The following is a 25,617-nucleotide window of genomic DNA, read 5'->3' as shown; positions in this document are numbered from 1 at the left end:
ATGTGACAGAACAGGAGCAGTGAAATGTTCGTGGTGGGTGGAGCCTACGTGGTGGATGTAGTTGTTCACCACAAACCCTTTCAGCTTATCCTCTGTGTTTGACAGTTTCAAAAGATACTAGAAAAAACAAAAATGGGTAAAACTTTAGAGTGGAAATGGGCATTAGAGATCACTTTGCAGATGACAGAATTGAGGCCAGAGAAGGCAACAGGAGGAGAGGCGGGACAAGAAGGAGGCTGCCTGCGCCCTGCCTCCCAGTTTACGCACTGTCCGTCCCTCACGCTGCCCCCCTGGCCCCCTGGTTCTTGGCCAGGCACCAACGCGGTGATGCCTTCGAAAACTTGGAAAGTGCGGTGGAATCTTAATTTTATGAGACTTAAGTGAGTTTTGCATAAAATAGTCAAATATTGTGATTGGGGGATACGGGACTTCTGCAGGACTTCTCAGAGCTTTCAATGTGTCAGTGTCTGTTGAAAATCTTTTAGGAGAAATACATAGCATTTCCCAAACAAATTTAATGACAGAAGCCATCCCCTCCTCTTTTTGAGGACTGAGTTTTAGATAACACAGTTGGGAAAAGCATCCGTAAAGAATATAAGATTGCTGGGGATATTTTTTTTGGGGGGGTGGGTGATAAGGGGGTTGAGGAGTTGGTGAGACGTATCCTTTCTATTGCTGCTTATTTACACTGTGAGTCCACACGTGCACACCTTAGACCTTATGCCCCCATCACACCTCTCAAGGCTGAAGGTGTTCAGGTGCCAACTGTCAGTGCCAGGGGCTCAGTGTCTGGGGAGCCACAGGGAAGGTTCCGAGAGGGGTGACCCCAGGCCCTCACCTCGGTGGTGCCAGAGAGGGTCCCCCACCCCTCCCAGCCCAGGGCCATTTTCTTCTTCTGTTGACCACTAGCTGGCCTGAGGGCAACAGAAGTCAGTGTGGACTAATCCAAGGGTCACCGGGGAGCAGATGCCCGGCTACCAAGGAAAATCCCAATAGAAACCAAACGCTTTCCTGCTTGCTGGATTTGGACAAGAGAAAGGGCCAGCCAGCTTGTTCCCTGTCTGTTCCTCAGGGCAGTGAAGTCTACTTCAGGAGCTGATCAGAACACACATGCACAAAACACAGCCTTCCCCGAATGCAGCCGGAGCCCTTTATTGAGCCACCCCCGGTGCCCACAGTCCCCGGTGGCTTCCTGGGTGGCACATGTGGGCAGGTCCACCCTGGTGGGAACAGAGTGCTGGCTTGTGCTGTTACAGTACATGTGATCGCAAAGACTTGCAGTAGCTGCCTCTTAGCAAACCATCTTCCCGCGTGCCCAGCCCTGGGGGCATCGTGGAGGGGCGGGGACAGAGGGGAAGGCCACTCTTTTCCTTCTGATTTCTCTAGACTCAGTGCTCCTGTCCCGGGGGGAAATAGTCCTCACAGAGCAAGAGCTCCTCAGCAGCCCCTGGAGCAGTTCCGTGGGGCCAGCCTGGCCTAACCCCCTTGCCCGGCCACTCCCCTCGCCTCACCCGGCTTTACACTTCCTTCCGCAGCAACACCTTGATGCTGCTGCACATCTGGCCCAGGGCAGCGAAGAGCGGGTTGCAGAAGGTGCGGATGCAGAGCGAGTAGATGTGGCTGATGCACTGGATCTCGATCAGGTAGCTCTTGATGCACGGCACCACCGCCCAGATATGGCAGAAGGAGATGCAGGCGAACAGGAAGCCCCAGAGCAGGGCCAGCGGCACGCCCAGCAGCGTGGACAGCAGGCGGTAGCACCAGTACTTGGAGACGGTGAAGGTGGTGTAGCTCACCTTCCACACGCCGTCGAAGCTGTAGGTGCCCACGGGCTCCGCGATCACGTCCTCGAAATCCACCTGTGGGGGCAGCAAGGGGACCCTCAGTCACAGCACCCACCCGTGTCTCAAGTTTCGGTGTGTGAGCATCAGACCTCTGTGGAGGGCTCCTGACCCCGCAGGTCCCGATGGGGCCTTGACCCCTCACCTTACGGGTGGGTAAGCAGGCCCTCGGAGCTGAGGGACTTGCTTCAAGCCAAAGGTAAGTCGGAGGCATAGCTCTCAAAATTTATTATTTTATGATCCTAGGGAGTTGGACAGTCATAGTCACACTGCTTGCTAATAAGATGGTGGGCAGCAAAGGTTCATGGTCCCAGAGCGCATAGCGGGCGGGTACCACAGTGATAAGTGCTGGGGTAAGAGAAGGACGGGCTGTGTGCGCCCACAGGAGGACAGGGAACTCAGCCTGGGAGAGGGAAGGCTTCCTGGAGAGAGAGATCTCTCTAGGCCAGGGGTCTTCAAACTACGGCCCGCGGGCCACATGCGGCCCGCAGAGGAGTCTGATCCTGCCCGCCAGGTTTTTTGGGCAGTGAGCGCAGCCGAGGTGTTACAGTAGGAATTAGTAGTTCATATAGTCCGGCCCTCCAGCTCTCTGAGGGACCGTGATCTGGCCCCCACTTTAAAAAGTTTGAGGACCCCTGCTCTAGGCTGATAGCTGAAGGTAGCCAGGTGGAGGGAGGGGTTGGGAGTTGAGAAAGGGAGTTTGGGGCAGAAGGAGCAGGGATTGCTGGGAGCGAGGAGCTGGTGGGACAGAGTGTGCTCTCAGGGAGATGCAGGTGCTTCCCCAAGTTCAAGCCTAGAGGACAAGAGTGAGGCTGGAGAGGCAGGCAGGACAGACACCGTGCGATGAGCCGCCTCAGAAGGCTCTGTGCAGGGAGCAGCAGCTCGTTCTGACATTGAGGTTGGGTGGTGGGGAGGATGCATGTGAGACCCGCTGGGAGCCGCTGGAGAGTCCAGGCAGGACCTGGCGCCTGTTCGGGTGGTGGGATGAGTTAGAGGTGCACAGGTCTGAGAGCTATTCTAGGATCTGGCATGTGGCAACGTGAGGCACGCCGTTCTGGCTAGTAAGGGAGTCCGGTATCTGAGAGGGACCGAGCCTGCTGATAAGCACCTTGAGGAGAAGGCAGATTGTTTCCTTGACCTAGTCCTGCAGGGGCCCCGGATGTCCTGCCCCCATTGTCCACATGGTCCCTCCGTGTAGCTGGAACATGGGTGTCCAGAGAACCCGATCCACACATCCGCCTGAAGGGTGACTCAGGCCCCATTTGGGAAGTGGGAAGATAGTCTGTGGACTTAGAAAAAAGGTTGCTTCCAGCTAAGCCACTTAACTAGCCTTTCTTGAGTTCCTGCTGTGCATTAAGCTCTGTTCCAGCTGCTTTCTCATATGTGATGCCATTTAGTGTCACTAAATTTTAGCTGTCTTGTCTGTAAAATGGGGTAGTGACCATCTCAGGCCATTTTATCTATCTATCTATCTATCTATCTATCTATCTATTTATTTAAATATATTTTATTGATTTTGTACAGAGAGGAAGGGAGAGAGATACTGGTTGAATGAAGGCACTGACTAACCAGACTAACAGGAGGGTCCCTGGTGGGGCTGTTGGGGCCTGAGCTCAAAGTTCAGTCTCCCAGGGTGGGCCCGCTCCCCACTTTTGTTGGGGAGGAGAGAATTCTCTCCATGTCAGTGGTATTATTACAGTTAGTTTTCATTCTAAAATAACATAGCCACATTGCAGAAAATTAAGGGAATAGCAAAAAGAAAACAAAAGCATCTCTAATTTGTGTTTCTCTGCTACTAAAAATAGTATTGCTTTGGTGCTATTCTTTCCAGTGTAACTTCTTTTGGGGAGGGAGTGGATGTAACCGTGTTGTACGTTCAGGTCGAGTCCTGTTTTTCTCGTATGACTGGATTCTGGGCTCCTGCACCATGTCTTCGATTTCTGGGTCCTCCAGGGTCAGCTCTGGCCGAGGCTCCACGTATGGAGGCATGTTAGCAGGGAGCAAAGTGTAGAGCAGGGGTCTTCAAACTACGGCCCGCGGGCCACATGCGGCCCGCAGAGGAGTCTGATCCGGCCCGCCAGGTTTTTTGGGCAGTGAGCGCAGCCGAGGTGCTACAGTAGGAATTAGTAGTTCATATAGTCCGGCCCTCCAGCTCTCTGAGGGACCGTGATCTGGCCCCCACTTTAAAAAGTTTGAGGACCCCTGGTGTAGAGGGTAAGCTTTCAGGCAGCAGGCGATCTGGAGAAGTTGACTAGGGAATCAGAAGGGCCTGCCCGACCCTTCTGTAAATTTTGCCTACCCCCCCCGCCCCCGCCCTCTCTGCCTCATGAAGCCCCCTGGATAGAAGGGGAAGAACATGCATATGGTCCTGGAGGGCTTCCAGAAGGTGGTGGCTGGCTGGGAATTTGGGGGGTGGGGTTGTGGGGTTTGGAGGCAGAGATGGAAAAGTGGTGATCTGGATATTTGGAAAAGAAAGCCCACGTTGGTTGGAGAACATCTCAGGGCTTTGAAGAGTGGATGGGAAGTGCTGGCATTACATCTGGTTTCTATGGGCCAAAAATCCAGTTGCTGCTCCTTAGGGAAGCTTTCAATCCCAAGGAGCTGGGGAGTAGAGGCCTGGGGGACCATTCCAGCCTTGCCCTGGGTACTCCCATCATGGCTATTGAGGGTCAGTCAAACTCATGGCCCTGGAACCTGCTCCTTCACTGTGGCCAATGCCCAGCCCATGCCCCATGCCTCTTAGTGCCAGGCTGGCCCCTGGAGCATGCTGCAGCCCCAGGAACTTTGCCAGCAGAGGGAGGCATTTGGGCAGAGACGTGCCTCCCTGCCTGTGTCCCCACCAGCCCTCCCTCCTTCCCCTCTCCCACTGAGCACCTGTGGCCTCGCCTGCCTTCTGCTGGCTGCTCCTTAGGAGGGCGCCTCCCCACCCACAGATCACCCAGCCCTGCCCCTCACCTCCCAGGAGGGCAGACGGCCTGGCCCGGAGGAGGCAGGCAGGCCCAGACCGAATCTAGGAGTCCTGACTCTACACTGAGCACTTCACACTGCCCCAGCCAGGGTCAGACCCCGGGGTAGATGCTGCTGTCAGGGAGGGTGACTGCACCTCTGAGATCTGGTCCTTGTCAGTAAAGACCTGCCCAAGGCAGCGCCCCACACCCTTCTTCCCAGCTCTCCTCCCTGCTCCCAGCAGTCAGCAATGCCCCGGCCCCCTGCAGCCAGCCCGATCTGTTCACTTATCCTAGTATATTCCTCCACTTGACACATTTGATTGTTTGTGTCTGGCCTCTAAGAGGCAACAGAGTGGGAAGAGCCCTGATGATGAAGTCACTCTGTTAAGGTTTGGGTCCAGCTCTGCTCCTATGGCTCTTTGACCTTCAGCAAGTGGCGTAGCTTTTCTGTGCCTCATTTTCCTAGGCTCACGAATTTATTGGAGGATTCAGTACATTAAAAGATGTAAATACTGAACATTGCCTGGCACAGAACACTGGTTAGGCACTGTTAGCTGTTGGTGGTCACAGCGTGCTTTCCACAGGAGACGGGAGTCCCAGATCTGGGTGTGCACACCAGTGTAGTTGCTGATCTGATGAATGACTTTGGCAGTTTAGCCTCTTTGAACTTCAGTTCCTCATCCGTAAAATGAGTTTGCCACTTCTCACAACCTTGCTATGAGGAATAGAAATAATTTTTCATCTATCCATTCAACTCAACAAGTATTTATTCAACATCCACTCTGCGCTAGGCACACCGCCTCTTGGGCAGTGCTGAGCACAACACCTGGCCTGTGGTAGGTGCTAGTGATAGTAATTATTTGTTCAGTTGCTCTGAAGTTCCTATGAAAATATATTTAAGGGTATCTGTTGACACCCCAAATCATAAGTGCACTTCTACAGCCTACCTAGCCATGAATGTGTGTGTGTGTGTGTGTGTGTGTATACCCGTGCAAACAGAGACCTCAGCCTGTGCTGATAAAATGGACGGGTCCTCTTTTCCCTCATTTCCTACTCACAGTAATGATCCTACCCCAAGGATCTCTCTGTTGTGTCTTTTAATTATCATTCATTTTATTGCGGAAGCCATTGGTGCTGACATTTGTATTTCCAGCAATTGCCCTTGGGCACTATGCATGGGGCAACTGATCTGTGAATCAGAAAATGTGCCCTCCGAGGGATGGGCTGTGCTGGGAGGAGGCAGCTGTTCCCCTCCCTGGGATTAAGCGTGGAGATAGCGTGCTTGTTTGGGGAGGTATTTATAAGACCGCTCTAGGCAGTCGTGCCAGTGTATCAGAAGCCCACGGTGACTTCATTTCTTAATTCGTTTTCAGAAGCTGGAGGGGAGATGGCTGTTTGGGGAGGATGGTGAGGCGGGGGCGGGATCCGTGGGCAGCTCAGTGTGCAGCTGGAGGGAGGGGCTGGAGGCGGAGGCGGAGAATGCGGCTGCTCGTTCAGTTGGTGCCCCCTTCCCTGGCATATCTATTTTTGGAACAGCAAGAGGGCCAGTTGATTAGTCGGAACCAGCCAGCGCAGCCCCCGCAGCCTCAGAGGGCAGGGAAGGTGCTGGACAGCAGGGCGGGGCGTTGCTGGAGGATGCGGGGGAGGCCAGCAGCCACCTCCTGTCAAAAACACCGCCCCCGCAGGCCCGCATGACTCAGTCCTTGGGCATCCAGGGCCCTGGACACTTTGGGTAGGGCGTGTGGGAAACAGCTCTAAGCGGGAGGGTATTCGTCCAGTCCCAGTCTCCACTGGACCACTGGGTGGCTACTGCGTGATCTGGGGCCTGGTGCTTTCCCTCTCGAGCCTCTGGGACTCTGTTTTTATTTTTTTTCACTCTACTCATGGAGGACTAGGTCAAGACCCTTATAGCACAGACTTAGTTTTGGATTTTATGTCTGTTGACTCTAATCATTTTTGTGCCTGTTGACTCTAATCATACTAAAAATTGGAGCTTATATTGTGGATGCCTTTTATTGATTTGATTTCTCTAGTAATTAGTTTTTATTAAATGTTACAAAAGCATTGGTGTATAAATGGATTGAGAAAACAGTAATAAAAGGAACCCTCTACTGAGATAGTTTGAGAAACACCGGCCTATAAAGTAGGAAGCTAACATGAGGTGATTGCAGCAAAAACAGTTGAAAAACGGCAAAGCTTTGCTTTTTGTGTAATTGGTAATAACACTAATAGAATTCTGTGCAATCTGGGATAACCATAGCAACACCCACAATTTGGCCCCGTAGATGGTGGTTTCTGGCCATGTATCCTATCTAGTGTTTCACCCAGCATGTAAGGGGTGGAGCCCACGTTGGCCTGACATCAAGTCCTGAATTCCCTCTGCCTGACCCTGGCCATGGTCATTGTAGGGCTGGATACCCCAGCAAGAGATGAGGCACAGAAAGCGGCACAGGCCAGTTCTGAGGGCAGGAGGCGGGGTCAGGGATTCCCTGGAGCTTGAGGTCCAGAGCACCCTACAGGAGGGATCTGGGTCGCCTGGCTGGGTCTTACTGGGACTTGGGTTTATGTAAGAGCTGTGAAGAGAATGAGATGACAGGGTGAGAGAAAGGACCTGTCAGAAGAACCCCCACCATACTAAGCCCTGTCCTTTCCCTCCTGCCGGTCAGTCTCTGCCTTCAGGAAGTCGGTGCAGGTGGAAAGAAGAGCAGTAGAAATAGCCTTGGGCTGAGTTCTAGGCATGCCTGGGCCCCAGATTTTGGTGGGTGGTGAGCTAGTCTTCAGAGATGCCCCCAGTTAGTCATGCCTCTCAGGATTTATGATCGTGCATAGTCTCATCCTCATTGAGTCCTGCAACTTGCTTTAACCATCTCTCAGTAGTCAACTGGAGACTGGGACTAAATCAATCTGTCATCTCATTCTCTTCCTAGCTCTTTTACATAAACCCAAGTCCCTGTAAGACCCAGCCAGGTGACCCAGATCCATCAGAATGAGGGAGAAGGGATGGTGTGCCATTTTCAGAACTAAGCCTTAAGAAGGCTTGGCAGCCTCTGCTTTTGGGAGCTCTAAGCCACATTAGAAGTTCACTTTTATACCCTAATCTAGAGACCAGTCCATTGCTATACCCTGCTCTAGATACTGGTGGTTAGGCCACATAAAGGGAGAGGCCCAAAACTACACAGAGATGGAGGCCCAGCCACCCCAGCATCGGAGCTAAGACCTGCCTCCCAGCCATGCCCGCCAAGGCGCCAGGCATATGAATGAGCCATCTTGGATGCTCCAGCTCAGTCCAGGCCCCAGGTGGTTGCAGCTCCCAGTGAGCCCTGCAGGCTGCCCAGCTGAGCCTGGTCAACCCACAGGACAATGAGAGGTCATCAGATGGTGGTTGCTTTAAGCCTCAAGTTTTGGGATGATTTGTTACACAGCAGTACATAGCTGATACAGTGTGTCTTCAGGGAAATCTGGTGGTAACTCTAGACTCCAGGTTTGTCTTCTATAGCAGCGTTTTTCAACCGCTGTTCCGCGGCACATTAGTGTGCCGAGAGATGTTGCCTGGTGTGCCGTAGGTGCAGACAAGACAAGAATTTTATAATTTTTCACTATTTTGTTTACTTAATATTTCATAATAAAGTAATTATAAAATACTTTCTTTGTGTTTATTTGATTCCTATTCAAGAGAATTACTTTATATATAGTCAATATAGGCACAGAGTTAAATTTTTTAACATTTTCTAATGGTGGTGTGCCTCGTGATTTTTTTCATGAAACAAGTGTGCCTTTGCCCAAAAAAGGTTGAAAAACACTGTTCTATAGGATAAAGGGGACTTATTTGCACTTGAAAGTGCAAAACATTCACTGATCCTGGTTAATAAGAATTTCTGGTGGCAGGTCCAAGAAACCTGCATTTTAATAAGCTCCCCATGAAAGTGGGCCATGTTTTGAAGAACTCTAGGCTAGTTGATACCCAGAAGTTCCCCTCACACTTAAGTTATAAACACCTCAGTGTGAGGTAGTCCAGAGTGGCCCTCTCGTGGTACTTGACAGGAGGGAAGGCACTTCCAAAAGGCATTGCCCATGTGGAACGACGGGCAGATTGGGTGACCTCCCATAATCCAACTTCAACCTGCTCCTTTGCCTTCTCTCCCTCCAGGTCCCTTTCAGATGCTTTTTCTAAGTCCCCCTTTCTCCTGCAGTCAGAGCAGCACAGAGGTTTCACCTCTGAGCCAGCTCGGCCTGGCTGAAGGTCCAGGGCTTCCTGGGGAAGTGCCCTGACCCATTAGTCCTGTCTGCCTGGACCCCGGGGTGGGGGTGGGAAGAGGCGGGGGCGGGGCAATGCCTCTGACTCTGCCCTACATTCTTCTCAATAATTGTGGCCTTTGCTTATTTTCTTTCCTTTTCTGGGAAAGCCTGTTTTCCCTTTCCACTCTTAAAATCGCCCCCCCCCCTTTTTAAATGCATCTGGATTACCCCCCCACTCTCCTCAAGCTGGCTCCTGATTTTCCCAGATGACAGCAATGTCTTCCCCTTAGCCTCCCGGGTGCTTCAGCTGGCCTCATTTGTGGCTTTAGCAGCTCCCTGAGCACTTGCTAGTTTCCTCCAGCCTTGCTGGTTGGGATGGCTTCTTCTTGAGAAGAAGGGGGAAGTGTGGGTCAGTTAGCTCTCTCTGTCACAGCGTGTCCAGGGGCCCACCTGGGGAGCAGAGCTTGGAGAGCTGGTCCTGGGGTGTTTGCAGCAAAGGCTGTTGCTTGTGTGTTTTCCTGCAGGCAGGCGTGGTTGGGGGTGGGATGGAATCTAGAGTGCTGGGCTGGGACCCTGCCCTGTTTGAAGGGCCGACTTTTAGTGCCTGAGGAGAGAGCGGGTGGGGCCAGAAACTGAAGCGCCTGCCTGGCCCTCTGTGCTCCCATGTCACTGCAGTAGCGCCTGGGGCCTCATTGTGAGGCTGGGAGAGGGCCAACCCTGAGCCCTCACAATAACTCAGGAGGACTCGGGGTGCGGCTGGGGCCTGCAGGAATGCACGGGGAGAAGGCTGAGGCTTTGCAACATGGTGAAAGGAAAGATGTCCTCGCTGATGGGCTGGAGCCCCGAGGACCATTGGCACACATTCACCCTGCCACCCCCAGAGCCTGGCATGGGGTCTGAGACAGCACATGGCAGGCACTCCGCGGTGATCCATGGAGTCGTGCTCCATGAATGGTGGTGATGGTGAGAGCAGAGGGATGGGTGTGCTTCCCCAGCTGCTCAGCCCTGGGCCCGGCCCAGAATCTTGGAGACCACAGTTCAAGTCTGTCGAGCTGTCCAGGTCTCCCCTCTGTCTTAGCACCTACTTTCCACCTGGGTTCAAGGGCAGCCCCAGGCCTTGCTCAGGAAGTTTGGGGAAGTTGAAGCTCTGGAGAGACTGAAGGGAGTGCCTCCCCTCTGCTGGGGTTAGATCCATAGACACAGTGGATCTATCTCCCTCTTCTCCACCCAGACTCCATCTACACCAGGGCTCAGGACCAGAGAGGGAAAGGAGTTTCCCCAGAATCACACAACAAGCTAGTGTCAGGACTGCGGCCAGAACTTAGGTCTCTGTAAAGCAATCTTATTCCAGCACCTTACTGTACCTCTCAACCTCAGCCATGTGGAGCCTATTACCACTCATGAAACCACCCCTGGCAGGTGCCTTCCGAGCCTTCATCTCAGCCTGTCCCCCTCACCCCCTTCACCTCCCCCCCCCACCTCCTCCTTCCATCTAGTCTTCTCCCCAGGTGATGAAAGACGCCCAGGTGAGCTGAAACCGGTTTGGCTCAATGGATAGAGCTTTGGCCTGCGGACTGAAGGGTCCCAGGTTCAATTCCGGTCAAGGGCATGTACCTTGGTTGTGGGCACATCCCTAGTAGGGGGTGTGCAAGAGGCAGCTGATCAATGATTCTCTCTCATCGATGTTTCTAACTCTCTATCCTTCTCTCTTCCTCTCTGTAAAAATCAATAATATATACATTAAAAAAAATTTAAAAGAAAAAGAAAAAAGAAAGACGCCCAGGTGGTCCAAGCTCTCCTCTCTCCCTTCTTCCTCTCTGGATTCCCTCACAGACCATTACACCACTCAAGTCTGATTGAACCTGCTTTGTGGTATTTGTCTGACTTGGTTCTAAATTTCAAAATATTTTCATTTCTCACTCATGAAAAAACAAAAGAAAGAAAAAGTTAAATAACTATCCAAATAAGGGAATGGCCAATAACTATACTAAATAATTAACACCATTGTTATCTCTCATGCTTCGCCTGGGAGAGACATTTTTCTGGGGCTCAGCCCCAGGGGAGGCTGCTTAAGCAGCTGCATCTGTGGGCCCCCGTCCCTCCTTAGGGTTATAATCTGGGCCCAGAGCCTGGCAGGCTCACTCAGTAGGACCTGAGAGCCTCTGTGAATGTATAATGGGTCACATCGTCTCCTCTTGTGTGTCTCCTTTGGAAACCACATCCTCTCTTGGGGTCCTGTTCCCCATTCCCAGCTGAGGGGCTGCAGAGGGGAGCCTGGGAGTAAAACCTGGCACTGGCTCAGTTCTCTTGTGCTGCAAGCTCCTCCGGGCCCTCACTCAGCTCACACTTATCACATCCCTGCTGTGTGCCGGGACTGCCAGGCACTCTCAAACCCCTCGTTACGCTGAGTCCTCATGATATATTTCTGTTGCACAGACCCGCTCTGAGATCCATGTGCCTGGTGGAGGCCAATGATACTATGCTCATTTCACAGAGGAAATGCAGACTCAGAAAACCTAGGTGATCATCATTTTTAGGTAGAAGAGTCTGGATTTGAAACCAGATTTGTTAAAGTAAAGTCTGGGACTATTCCCTCTAGACCACACTGAGCAAACCATGACAAACACTATTTGCCATTTACCCAGAGCTCCCTTTTAGCTTGCACAATGTGCCCCCTGATGCTCCCTTTGCAGCCTTTTCACCCTGTGCAGTAATTATCCTATCTCCGCCATTAATGACATAACATATATAAATGCAATAATAGCATAGTATGAGTTGTTCTGGAGTAAATGCCCTGAGTGAAGAGCCAGCCACCAACCTCCTGGAGGAGCTGGGGAAGGTTCTGGTGGGGGTGATGGTTGTGTTGGGTCTTAAGGCTGGGCAGGGCCTTGACCATGTGAAGGTGGAGCTGGGCACTCCTGGCACAGACACAGGAGTGTGTTCTGGTGGGTGTGGTCGGCTCCGGGCATGTGGGCTGGAAGGTGGGAGAAGGTTGGAATCAAGATTGTGTTGGGGTTTGGAAGCCATGGGGAGAAGTTAGACTCAGCATGGGCAGTGCCCACCGAAGGATGGCAGTGCAGGGGTGCTTAGGACGGGCCCTTAGCCACGCCATGTCATTCAGTGGCCATGAGCTTTGGGCCAGTACAACTGGCTTGTGGCCAGTACAACTTAAGAATTCTAAGGTTTGTATAATTTTAATTAAAATGTAAAAATTGATACTCTGTTCTAGGATTGGCAAACTTTTGAGAATGTTTGGAACAGATTGGGCATGTGAATCGATTTGGGCATTTCAACTGTACATTTTATACAATTAAATACAAAGCAAGGATTCCTGATAAAAATTTGGGGTCTAAATTGAGGTGTACCCCAAGTCTGAGATACACACTGGATTTTAAAGCCAAAGAAAGACTGGGCAGTAGTTCATTGATCATTGTTTTGTATTGGTTTCATGTTGCACTATTTGGTATACTGGGTTAAATCAAAGTATGAAAATCAATATCCCTTTTAAATCATAAGTATGGAAATTAATATCTCCTTTTCCTTTTTGAAATCACGGCTGCTAGGAGATATACAGTTACATGGAGTGAATGTATAACGGGTCACAGTGTTTCTGTTGGAAAGTGCTTGTCTGAAGTCCGATGCCTTCAGGAGGACCAGGAGGTCCGGCCCCCTTCTAACAGCCCTAACAGCGACTCTGACGCGGGCAGGTGGGCCCCCGCTCCCAGCAGTTCAACTGCAGGAAGAGCCCTGTGGGTACCAGGTGGAGGCTGAAGTGAGGGTGTGGGCCTGGAGGCAGCCAGGCGGGGAAAGGGGCCTGACTCTGGCGGTGGCTGTGGGTGGGGCTGACTCCCTAAGGCTGCCCACCTGTCCCTCGTCTGAGCATTCCTTTCCGGGCCCTGGGTGCTCTCTGAGAGGCCTCTGTCCTGGCCTGGCCGCTGGACCAAGGGTCAGGTGGGGGCTGGCAGGAGTGCTCGGCATGGCCCCACACCTGGGGGCTGGACATTGGGCAGCGCCACAGGGAGGTGGGGTGGCGAGTGCCCCGGGAGGGCCACCTGCCCGGGCAGAAGCTGCCCTCCGGGGATTAGCCCCGTGCCCACTGCGAAGACCGCAGAAAGCTCCCTGGCCGGGAGAAGAGCCCGCGCTGGCCACCTCCTCTTCATCCTGGGACGAGGGCCAGGAGCCCGTGGGCAGCGCTTCGGGGTAGTAAGGGCTCTGAGACATGCTCCCGGCCCGTCAGCGCCTGGGTCACCGGGTGCGGCTCACTCTGGCTCTTGTTTATGGAAAGGTCCTCCGGGGGGTGTACAGCTGGGCTTTCAGGCAGGAATTGGAGAAGACAGAGGCACCAGGCCTGTCTCCGGGGAAGCTGATTGTGTGGAGCAGAGCCCTCCCGTCCAGCACCCCCTGCTCTGCACACCCCACACCCTCCGGGCGGCGGCGCCCAGGCAGGCCCGAGCCTACCTTCACTATGTCCTCGTTAATGTTCTTGGGGTCCCGGTTCACCAGGTCGATCTCCTTGCAGTGGATGTCCTTGATGATCTGGGCCTCCAGGTCCGTGTTCTCCTCGGCCATCATCGTGGGGCAGGGAGAGCCAGGGGGGGAGAGACTCGGGGCAGGGACACCGGTTCAGTGTCCCCAGGCTTGTGCCCCAGCCGGCTAAATAGGCCCCACCCAGCATGCCAGCTGACAGCTGTCCCACATAGCTCCCGCCGGCCTCTCTCCAAAGCCCCGGTGGCAGGCCTCCAAGCTAAAATTAAGACCGGCGCTCCGCTGGGTGGCCCCGAGCGCCTTAAAGGGGGCTGCGGCGGCGGCACCGGGCCTCAGGAGGCGGAGGGCCTGGCACCCCTGAGCCCCCGCCCACAGCTCCAGCTGGGCTGTTGGTTGAGGTCCTGGAATTTGCCCCACAGTGTCACCACCGCGTCAGCGTTTGAGCTCCTGGGCGAGTGGCGGGGCCCTGGCTCTGCCTCTTGCTGGCTGTGTGAGGTGGACACAGCTCCCCTCTCTGGGCCGCCGTGTGCCCGCCTGTAAAATGGGCCCCTAATAATAATCATAACCGGGCCCTGTTTACCTTCGTTGGGGGGAGGAGGCCAGCTCACGTGTGGGAAAGGGTTCACAAAGCACGGAAATGCCGGCTGGGAGGGATTCGTGTCAGAGTAGTTGGTACCTGGCCCTGCTATTTGGTGGCCTGGAGTAGGGCAGAGATTGTCCTCCTCCTGGGGTTTCCCGTGGACAGGGAGTTGATGGACTGTGTCATGGGGGTGGGACAGGGAAGGAGACCACCAGTGGGGATGCCCACCTTCCCCTGTGTTCTTGATGCCACGTGGTGAGGTCCATGTTTACGCTGCTCTTTGTCCTCCCCATAGCGATAGCTTCCAGGGTACTCATGGACCGCGGGCATTACTGTTGTGCACCTCTCTTAGGTGTCTGCTCATTTTGTGTGTGTCCTCTTCCAACTCAGCCATCACTCTAAGCCTCCGCAGCATGAAGAATGACGACTCTGTGTCCCCAGGGACCAGGGTTCATGCGTCCACTCATCCATCCACCTACTCGCTCATTCAGGATTTGCTAACAGCAGGGCTAAACAGATCCATCAGTCCCTGTCCCTGCCTTGAGGAACTCAGTCTAGGGGGACAGACTGATAAAAAAAAAAATTGTAATACAGTGCTGCAGGTGCTGCAGATCAGAGACATTTTTACATAGAACTTGCCTTAGAAGTTCAGAGGGGACAATGGCTCACTCTGAGGGCATCAGGGAAGGCTTCCTGGAGGAGGTGGCTTTGGAATAAGGTGTTAAGAACAAGCAGGAGATCACCACATAGAACATCTCACATGGGGAGGCTATAGACATGAGGACTAGTGTGAAGTAGAAAGCTGAGGAGTGTGCAGTGGCTGGAGCATGGGTTGCTTGGGGTGTAGGGTAGAGCAGGTTCTGTTGGGGTCGGGGTATGAAGGATCCTGAATGTTATACCAGAGGGTATGGATTTTATATAGAGGTGCTGGGAAGCCATTGGAGACTTGAGAATAGCAGAGGGTCTTTATCAGATTTGTGTGTGAGGAACATCACTGGTGATGGGAACTGGGTGAGGCCTGAGGCAGGAAGACTATTAAAAAAAAGCTGGAGGCAATAAGGACTCTACCATAACTGTGATTGGCTACTCACTAATAATAAAGATGCAAAATGATAGTGGCTTGTACAGGGTAGGTTTTTTTTTTCTTTCTCTCTCACGTTGTGCAAACAGGTAGTTCAGAACTTCTATGGTGGCCACATGGTGCCAATAGGCCCCAGACCTCTATCTTTCCACCCTGTTGTTCTCAAAGCCCCGTCAGGGCACAGGGTAACTGCTGCTCTTCCAGCCATGGCACCTGAGTCTGGACAAGAATAAAGGGAAGTGCAGGGAAGGAAAAGGCACCTGCCCGCTGAATCGGCTGCAGTAGAAAGCTTTCCCACTAGACAACTTCTGTGTATTTCTCGTTGGTCATCCCTCTTGGCGAAGGAGGCTAGAAACAAAGACTTTAAGCTGAGCACACGGGCAGCCCCCACAGTGTCACTGGGGATAAACTATTGGCAACTAGAGAACTCTGCTGCCGAATCCCTGAGGAACCACCTGGGTTTCTGTTTTTGTTTGTTTTACCCTCCTGTCTGGGCCCCAGGTCCTAGGGGTATGTTCCCTGATGTCTGGGCTGCAGCTGGAAGGTGCATCACCTCCTCCTGCAAAGCGATTGGGACAAGGAAGTTGTAGCTGTGTTCCTGTGGGACATGGCAGGGATCTGTGCCTGGGCGCCAGCTCTGCCCACTGCTGGGCCAGGCGTGTGGTGAACACCGGGGGCGGCAGGATTGCCACATGGTTGGGGAGTCACCTGGAAGAGACGCATCCTAAAGGAGAAGCAAAGGTAGCAGATGATAGTAATGATTATGGAAAGTTGTATTTTCCAAAGACGGCTGCATCTGTCTTCTTAGAACGGGACTGTCTGTATCTGTGTTCTTACAGTGGGACAGGCTCCTTCCATCAGGAGATGGGTCTGTGTTCCTTCCTTCAATCTGGACAGGGGTTTGGATCACTCTGACTCGCAGGGTGCTGCAGAGCTGACTCGATGTGACGCTGGGACAGGCCACGGAAGAATACAGCTTTCTGGCTCTGTCCTCTCAGTCTTCTTTAAATATATATATTCATTTCAGAGAGGAAAGGAGAGGGAGAGAGAGATAGAAACATCAGTGATGAGTGAGAATCATTGATCAGCTGCCTCCTGCACGCCCCCTACTGGGGATCGAGCCTGCAACCCCAGGCATGTGCCCTTGGCCGGAATCGAACCCTTCAATTCACAGGCCAATGCTCTATCCACTGAACCAAACCAGCTAGGGCCTCTCAGCATTCTTGCCCTTGGAACTCAGCTGCCATATTGTGAGGAAGCCCAAACACCCATGTGGTGAGACCACAGGAAAGGCACTGAGGTCCCCTGCTGTCAGCCACCATCAGCCTTCAAACATGCGAGTGAATGAGGCTTTGGATGACTCCACTCCTGTCTTCGAGTCACCCTTAAACCTTCACACCTTCTAGCTGCAGCTCAGACATCCTGGAACAAAGCCACGCTAGCTATCTTCTCTGTGCATAGATGAGTAAACTGAAATATATATACCAGTGTCCATGAGCATTAGACTTTTTTATAAGGTCACTAATTTGGGGGTAGATTGATTCCCGGTCATAATAACTGGGAGCATGAGTGATAATAGAAGTCATAGCAGCTACTGTTGGTTGAGTTCACTGAGTGCTGGTTTTATGCTAACACCCCATGGAGTGTGTAAGTTGGTTCATTTGTTGTGTGAAACTGTTGCAACCTTGATCTGATGACCAGTAATGAGGGCCAAGGTTGTGGGGCAGCCAATACAGATTTTGGACCCTAGAGGAAGGAAATGCTGTGGTCTGAGGTGACCACGGAGTGCTCTCTGCGGGTGGCAGTCCTTCAACTGGACCAGAAGGATTGGAATCAGAGGCAGAGCTATCTCGCATTTCATTATGACAGCCCTGCTTCCAAAGGCCATGTAACAATGAGCACTTAACCCGGCAAGCGTTAGTCGTGAGGTCTTTTCTTGGCCCCATCACTCTCAGCTGGCTCAGCTGTTTACCTCCTCTGTGCCCCAGGTTCTCACCTGTCGAACGTGGACGGTAAACCTGCAGCATTTTTCACACACAGCGAGAAAACCTAGCGGGCACCGACAGGCCTGTGCAGCCTGGAGAAAATGTTAGGAAGCACACACCAAAAGATGGGGCCGTCAGGTCAGCCCTGGGGCGATGCTGCTGGCGTGAGACACGGTGAAGGAGGGTGAGTGACTTCCCAACGCCCATTTTGTGCCTGCGGTCTTACCAGTATGAAGGACTCTGCTGCTTGTTTTAAAGACGTTGTCGTCATTTTGGAGAGAGAAAAAGATCCTTGAAAATGGGACGTGCAAAAAGACTAAAGTTTGTGGAGTATGAAAAGAGGAAATAATAGGAAAAATGATAAAGACCGAGTCATTGAGAAAGTTGTAGCCCTTCAATCGGAAGACTTAATTAACTGTCAAATTTAGAGCTACCATTAACCAGCAAGCTATACCACTTATGAAAAAAATAAGGCACCCTGCCAGGTGGCTCAGTGGTTGGAGCATCACCCCATACACCAAAGGGTTGTGGATTCAATTCCTGGTCAGAGCACATATCTAGGATAAGGTTCATCCCTGGTTGGGGCATATGGAAGGCAACCGATCAATATTTCTCTCTCTTCCTTTTTTTCTTCCTTTCCCTTCCCCTCTTTCCCTCTCTCAAAAAATAAATGAATAGCATGTCCTTGGGTGAGGATTAAAAAAAAAAAGGCTAGGATGCGTAGTAGAAAAGGAAACTTTTTTATTTTTCCTACGCGTTTTAGATCTAGGCAGAAGGCCTCAATTTTTCTGTTCACTGCTTGGCTTTCAGAGTTTACATTTAGAAGATAAATCACAGCATTACAGAGCTGGAAGAGACCCATCTTCTGTATCTCACAGATGAAGAATCTTCGTTGGTGGAGGGGAGAGCTTGGGATTTGGAAAGAGAGCTGGGAGTAATGGCCACATGCCAATCAGCTGGTCACTGCCCTCCATGCTCTAGTTTACTCATTTTTGTAATGAGGATAAGAAAACCATCTCTTCTTACCACAGTTTGGTACCTGATTCCTACCAGATACTTTGGAGATTTTTGAAATGGTTCCCAAAAAGGACAGTGTGATCTCAGGATGCATTAGCAGAGACATATCTGCTAGAATGATGGAGGTGACTGCTTTACTCAGCTCCACACTGGTCACACTATACGTGGAGCCCTGTTTGGGCTTCATGGTTGAAGAGGGTTGGGGCATATGGGAGGCAACTGATCCATGCTTGGGACCTTATTTAGAAATAGAGTGTAGATGAGCTTATTCGGATGGGCCCTCTTCCCACATAACTATGTCCTTACAAAAAGGGGGGACGTGGACACAGAAATGGACATGCGCACAGATAGAATGCCATGTGAAGACTGGAGTTCTGTGCCATAAGCCCAGGAACCGCCAAAGCTAAGAGAGACGCCTGGAACAGACCTTCCTGGTGCCTTTAGAGGTGCCATCGCCCTGCAGGTGCCTGGATCCAGATGTGTAGCCCCCAGACCACAGCAGGATACATTTCGGTTATTTGAGCCACTCTGTTTGTGGTACTTTCTTACGACAGCCCTATGAAACTAATGTATGGTGGAAGGATCCGAAATTCCAACTGTACTAGTTTCCTTTAGCTGCTGTAATGAATGAAAACTTCTACATTAATAAGACATTTCTGTCTTACACTCTGGAGTTCAGAAGTGCTAGCGACCAGGTGTCAGCAGGCCAGCAGAATCCACTTCCTGCCTTGCTAGCATCCAGAGGCCACGTGTTCTCTGGTTTGTGGCCCCTGCCTGTCTTCAAAGTGCATCCCTTCAACCCCTGCTCCTCATCAGGGCTGTGTTCCAGGCTCCTGCCTCCCCTCTGCCCTCCCGGTACCCGACCCCCCACTTCCGGTCTCCAGGGATTGTCTACTTTTTTGCCTATTGGCACATGAGCACTTGATTCCATTTGAGCCCACAGCCTCCGGCTCTGTGGGAATTCTGGGGCCCTCATGCCAGGGCAGTTTGTCCGGACAGCAGACACTGCTGGCCCCCGCTGAGCCAGGCATACTGGGCAGCCAAGGGTAGCCAGCCCCCAGACTCTCCTTCCTCCCTCTCTCTTCACATGAATGCTAAGCTTGCAGGAGAAAAATGGATTTGAGACTTCACATAAGGAGGGACTTCTCAAACAGCCAGGGCTCTCAGAGAGGGGACTAGGCTAGGAAACAAGGTAGCTCAGTGTAGAATGCAGAATCCTGTGGGTCTGAAGAGCATTGGCTTCTGAGTCACACTGACCTGAGCGGATCTAACTGTCATGACCTTGAACCTGAGTTTTCGGACATGTTACATAGGATTGATACTAAGAGGGTGACGTGAGGACAGTGTCAGAGTTGCAAATGCAAATGCCCTCAGGGGGGAGTGAATGTGTTTCTTCCCAGATGGAAGAAACCCAGGGCCTTGTGGTCATCTCCCTTTTGATAGTCGCAGAGACAAGAAACACACCCCTTTCCTTTTTGCTGTAGGAACACTGACAGGGCAAACATGAACGATAGCAGCAAAGGATGCTCAACCTTAGTGTGGAGGACAATACGGAGTGGCAGTAGGTATTCAGGCTGGGTGATGCTGCTGAATGGCTCAGCGTCTGTGGGGAGGAGCTGAAGGGCACAGTATGGGGCTGTCCTTGGGGCCGTGAGGAATCTCAGTGCCCAGGTCATTCTCCAGACCCACGACGACAGTCTCGGTAATTTCTAAAGCTCCTCTCAGAGTCCCAGTTTTAGAGCCAGTCTAGCCTTAGGGACAAGGAGGTCGGGGCCATGGGGTACCCTGGTGATGGGAGCCAGGGAGACAGACTGAGGGAGAGAAGAGATTCCTTGGCAGGGGTTCAAGGGTGAGTGCCACCTGCTGTGCAGTGTGACCTCTCACTGTGACCCCTCATCATCATAAAGCTTCACGTTACAGTGTGCCTGTTGTCATGGGGAGGGAGGGCTGGATTTAGTGTTAAAATGACGTGACCCAAAACAGCTATTGTAGGAAGAGCAGCTGACTTGCCGAGAACAAAAAGGCCAATATTCTTGTGAAATTGCTCAGTTATGGTTGTTTTTTGTTTTTGTTTTATTTTTATTGTTGAAAGTATTACAGATATCCCCTTCTCCCCCACACTAATTCCCTTTACCCCGCCCCCGCCACCTCCCTGTGGTGGTTCTTTTACGGGAAACAGCACATTCTTTTCAGAACTCAGGCAAGAAGAGTTGCAAGGTCTAGATGCAGTGAGGAAGGAGCTTGACAGATTGGAAATTGGGAAGATGTTTTTGGTGGTTACCAAGGCTGGTGTCAGGGTTCCAAGTGCAGGGCCAGCTGCTGAGGCTCAGAAAGAAATTAACGTGTTCCAGCCATTCCTAGTTTAAATTTCCAGGTCAAAGGAGACAGAGATAATAGGGAGTGTAGGAAATCACTGTCAGAAGTTTAATAGGGTGTTTCAGAGAAAAGAGTCCTTGGTCAGCCCAGGAAGAAACATTCTGAGACATTCAGTAGTGTCATTAAGCTGAGGCACAAAGGACATTCCTCAGGCTGCATTTACCTGAGAGGCTTGGCACCTCTGCCCAATGAGTAAAAGCCATTCCACACAGCCGGTGTGGCTCAGTGGTTGATCGTCAGTCTGTGAGCCAGGAGGTCATGGTTCAGTTTCCCATCGGGCACATGCTTGGGTTGCGGGCTCAATCCCCACTGTGGGGCATACAGGAGGCAGCTGATCGATGATTCTCTCTCATCATTGATGTTTCTATCTCTCTTTCCCTCTCCTTCCTCTCTGAAACCAATACAAATATATTTTAAAAAAATAAAATGAAAGCTATTCCTATAGAAATGGAACTTTTGTGGTTTGCAGTCGGTCTTTATTTTACTTAGATACGCAGGAAGTCTTTGTTTTGCTCTGATATGTGAGGGGATCACTGTAATATTTCATTTTAATATGCTGCAGAGCTAGCATTAATTGTTTTAATTTTTACCAGCATGTATATTTATGTCTGCTATTTGTATGCCTTCAGGTTGAGGAATTACTTTATTTTTAGGGGAAACAGGACAGACCTTAGTTTTATCCCCATTTAGCAGACCAGGCACAGCGTGGTCCAGTTGGTTGGTTCCCAGGAGCCAGGGAAGTTGGGAGAGAAGGAAGTGGCAAGGCTGAGGGAAAGTGTGACGCTGTAGTTTACAATAACAGGTAGTATTTGGTCTTTGTCTCCATTCCTGGCCCCACACCCCTGGCCTCCTGGACAGGGAGTGACTTAGTCAATTTTGCCTTCCCAGTGAGGCCTCCAGACAAACGCAGAGGACAAAGATCTGAGAGCTCCCGGCTGGGGAACGGGGCGATTCAGGGAGGGTGGTGCTCCCAGAGGGACGAGGCTCCACGCACCCCTTCCACCTGCATGCTCCTGGGTCACATCCTTTTGTAATAAAGGGGTGACCTGGTAAAGAAACTGTTTCTCGGAGTGATGCAAACCAAGGAGGGTTTGCATTAACCGGAGAGGTGTTGAGAAGAAAGCTTAGGAGTTGGGGCAAGGAGACCAAGGGAGGTGGGGCAGAAAGCTTGCAAACCGACAGGGCAGAAGCATTAAAGGAGAGGGCACGTGGAGGGGAAAACAGCGGCCTCGTGCGCTGCCCTAGGGCGGGCGGGTGGACTGGGGTGGATTTACCTAAAGGGACATGAACGGGAGAGTCTTTCCTTTAAAAAAAAAAAAAGCCAGGTCACCTGGGGAGTTACTGAGCCGTTTAAGGTTTCTGACAGTGGGTTCCGAGGAATTAACTGTACTGGCCCCTTCCGGGGCCAACAGTGACTTTGGGAAGAAATTGATTCAGGGGAAGGTATGAGAACTCGGAATAAATTCTTCCTTTGAACTGAGCTTTTTGGAAACCAGTGCCTGGTGCCCCGTAGATATTTGTTGAGCGAATAAATTACCCCGCACAGTGTGGAGGTAATACCACATTGATTCATGTCTCGGAAGAGAGTAAGAGTAGAAAATGCTCAGCCAGGAAACTGAGAATGATAGAAAAAGTTGTGCTTTGCTGGATGTGTCCCATGAGCTACACAGGTGTGGGCCCTGGCACCTCAGGCTTGCCTCCCCTGGGGTCAAGACAAGGGCTGTGAATGTGGACCCCGCCCCAGGCCAGTTGAATGCCTGCTCCCCAGGAGGGGGCGGTGGACAGCCTCTGCGTGCTCTCCGCTCTGGAAGCCATCGGGGGCGGCTTTTGTTGGGCACAGAATGACTCACATGGGAGCTGAGTCAAGCAACTAGCGGCTTTCAGCTGGGTTCCGAGTGCTTTTGAGTTGACGTGGTAGGCCATTATGTTTCTGTTAAACAAAGAAATGTCGAGATGCTTTTGAGAAGATGAGGGGTAAGTTGGGCTGGATAAATTCAGACCCATCCCGGCTCTGCCACATCCCCAGTGTGACCTGTGGGGCAAGTGATTCAGCTCGCCCGGTCTCCGCTTCCTCCTCTGGAGAGTGGGCGGCGATGCCTCCTCACTCCTAGGACTGAGTGAGTGGGCACATGAGTTAATCACAGAAAGCACAACAGTGCCAGTTACTGTTGTTCATCACTGATGTTACGTGTTTCAAATGGAGGGAGGGTGGCATTTGTTAGGTACATGTGTGTTGAGTGAGTGGACGCTGAGGACTCCATACCAGACACGGTGCTAGGCACATTGTATTCACTCTCACGGGATCCCCTGACGTTCAGAAAGGGACAGTAATATGCTGGGATCACGCAGCTGCTAAGTGGGTGTGCTTTGAACTCTCCAATGCCAAAGCTTCCTCTCGGCCATAGGGTGGTTCTGAAAGGGACCCGGATGACCTGTGGTTTGCGGCTGAAGGTGGTCTTTCGCTGGGGAGCGCAGACATGCTACCCAGGGATTCCGGGACTGATGCCGCAAAGGGGCATGGAGAGTGAGACAGGAGATCCTGGGTCTGATGTGAGCAATCTCTAGACGCTCACCTTACTGAGTCTGACCGTCATGGGGTGGCATCCGAGGGTATACTTTGGGGTGCAGCTGGGAGGGAAGTTGCAGGGAGAGGGCCCTGTGGGTGGGGACAGCCAGCAGGCACTGGTTGACAGGAAGTGGTGTATAAATACCCCAGCTCCTCACTGGAGCAGGAAAGAGAGGACTGAGAGAAGTGTGTCAGCACTGCCTCCTAGAGGCCCCCAGCAGGATCGCACGCCAGTCACCCACAGTGGCTTCTTGACACGCCCACTATTGGCTCCTGGTTTTTGTTCTAGAATTCCCCCACTTTCCCCCTGACTCTCCTTGCATCTCTCACATAAGCTCCTTGTGCTGAATCCCTTGTCGCAAGGTCTACTTTTGGGAACCCAACCTGAATGGAACTGCCTGGTATCTGGTAGGCAGAGGCAGGGATGCTGTCAAACACCCTCCACCCCACACGCCAGGCACCCAACAAAGGATCATCCAGCCCGGAAGTCAGTAGTGCCAAGGGTGAGAAACCCAGTTCCAGACCATGGTAGCGGGTCACCCTGGCACGATTATTTGGCAGGAGGGAGTCCCAGCCCCTCGGACAGACCTCCAGAGCAGACACAGCCCTGCAGACTCACCCTTCGCACATGGCAAGTCCACTGGGAACGGAGGAGACCTGTTGTGTTGAGAATGGGCCAGCATTACAAGGAGTTCATGAATCAGCTAGAATGACTCTCAGGGAAGTAGTGTCAGAACAGCTAAGTCTTGGCTGCCTGAGGCACAGGCGAGGGTGTCAAACTCAAGAAACTGCAAGGTACAGGAAGGAAACTTCGGTTCTTGTCTGGGATAGAGAAAGAAAAATGGTTCCAGAGAAGTCATACCCTAATGCACCCCCCTCAGACTCGCCCACCCCAGGAGCCCCACCATCTGCACGTTCATGAACCTGGGGTCCAGGTGGCCATGAAGGTGAACCCAGGTCATCTTTTCTGTGTCCCCTGCTGCCTCTCCATCCCTGCCCAATTCATGTCCTACTCACACTCCTTTGACACTTTGCATGAAGACTCTGGCTCTCTGGAGTCACACAGCCCATGGGCAGCTCTGGGCCCCACTGGCCTCTCTGATAAGACCCCCTCCATCTCAACAGCCCATTCCGCTAACAGCTAGGATGAAAGTCCCCATCCACCGCTTGTTAACGCGGCTCCCTGCTTCCTCACTCTGTTGACCAGGCCGGTTGGTTGCCAGTTAAAACCCTCTCAAACTTTAGCTCGTGGCTGTGTGGAGGTTTTCTAGCCCCAGCACTCGGTAGGTGCTCTGTAAACATTTTTGAGCTCACGGGCAAATCAGCTTTCTGAGGACATTGTAACAGAGGATTCTGGAAGACGCTAAAGCCCTCCCTGGAGCAGTTTGGCTCCCGTGGTGGCACTCAGGCATCCTCACGTCAGCCACTGTGGTTCTGGCTGCCAGCCCAGGCACCCAGCCTCACCTCCCTGTGTCCAGAAGGCAGTGCAGCCAGTGGGTGAGGTCATTCACTCACACCATGTGCAGAAATGCATGGCAACAATAGCACGCCAGCGCAGGAGAGATGCCACCAAAGACTGCCATCCGTCCACCCGCCTCTATGTCGGCTGGCTCTGCCCCCAGGAGCTTTGTGGCAGAGCCCCAGTCCCTGGAGCCACAGCCTTGGACCCAGAACCTGTCCCATTAATTTCCAGGTGGCTGGAATCCAGACCGCCAGCCAGTCCGCCTGCCCATTGTTGGCCGTGTGTCCCACCCATATCCCCACACGGCACTCGATCTCTCACCCCCTCATTTCCACACTCTCCAAGCCACTAACACGAACACTCGTAATTCTATTGGCTGCAATGGAAGTTGGTGCTGGAATGTGGGAGAAGTTCCTTCTTTTTAGGAAAATATATTTTTATTGATTTTGGAGAGAAAGGGAGAGAGAGATAGAAACATCAATGCTGAGAGAGAATCATTGGTCAGCTGCCTCCTGCACACCCCACACTGAGGATCGAGCTCAAAACCCAGCCATATGTCCTGACCAGGAATTGAACCATGACCTCCTGGTTCATAGCTTGATGCTCAACCACTGAGCCATGCCGGCCGGGCATGGGAGAGGTTCCTTCTCATAGCCCACAGCCTTCCTCCCGGCTGCTCCATCCTCTTCTTCTCTCATTTCCCCTACTGGGAGGGAAAGGATGCATTTTCTTCTCAGGTTTCATGCAGCCCTATCCTCCCTTCTGACCCAAGCACATCTTTAAGCTCAGACATTTCTCAGGACTCTAGTGGCTCTCCAAGTGTGGTCCTTAGACCAGCAGCATGAGCATCCCAGAGAAGCTTGTCAGTCATGCAAAGTGTTGGGTCCACCCCAGACCTACTGCCTTGGAAACAAGGATGGGGCCCAGTGAGCTCCCAGTGATTATCATGCTCAAGTTTGGAAACCTCAGGTCTAGACAACCATGTTCTTTCTCTTGGGAGTTTCCGGCGAATCAGATGTCTCCTTACTATGAAGGTTTCA

At 52.1% G+C, this 25,617-nt stretch overlaps 1 protein-coding gene across 1 annotated transcript; it reads right to left on the bottom strand.

The window, feature by feature from the left end:
* Positions 1–1,127: 1,127 nt before the first annotated feature.
* CAV3 (caveolin 3) lies at positions 1,128–13,877 on the bottom strand. The gene is made up of 2 exons (XM_084902025.1): positions 13,484–13,877; positions 1,128–1,859 (listed from the first exon to the last, which is right to left on the bottom strand). The coding sequence occupies exons 1-2, from the start codon at positions 13,595–13,597 to the stop codon at positions 1,518–1,520; spliced, it is 456 nt and encodes a 151-aa protein (XP_084758151.1). The 5' UTR covers positions 13,598–13,877; the 3' UTR covers positions 1,128–1,517.
* Positions 13,878–25,617: the final 11,740 nt, after the last annotated feature.

The sequence above is a fragment of the Pipistrellus hanaki genome (genome assembly GCF_964339955.1).
Source record: "Pipistrellus hanaki genome assembly, chromosome: 13".
NCBI classification, from domain to species: domain Eukaryota; kingdom Metazoa; phylum Chordata; class Mammalia; order Chiroptera; family Vespertilionidae; genus Pipistrellus; species Pipistrellus hanaki.
This window is presented reverse-complemented; position numbering and strand designations above follow the sequence as displayed.

What these genes read in the sequence shown, in the direction of transcription:
- CAV3 (XM_084902025.1), bottom strand. Translation starts at nt 13,597, where the DNA reads ATGATGGCCGAGGAGAACACGGACCTGGAGGCCCAGATCATCAAGGAC. An exon ending in TTAACGAGGACATAGTGAAG is followed by an intron (nt 1,860 to 13,483) that starts GTAGGCTCGGGC and finishes CTGCCCCCACAG; the next exon opens with GTGGATTTCGAGGACGTGAT.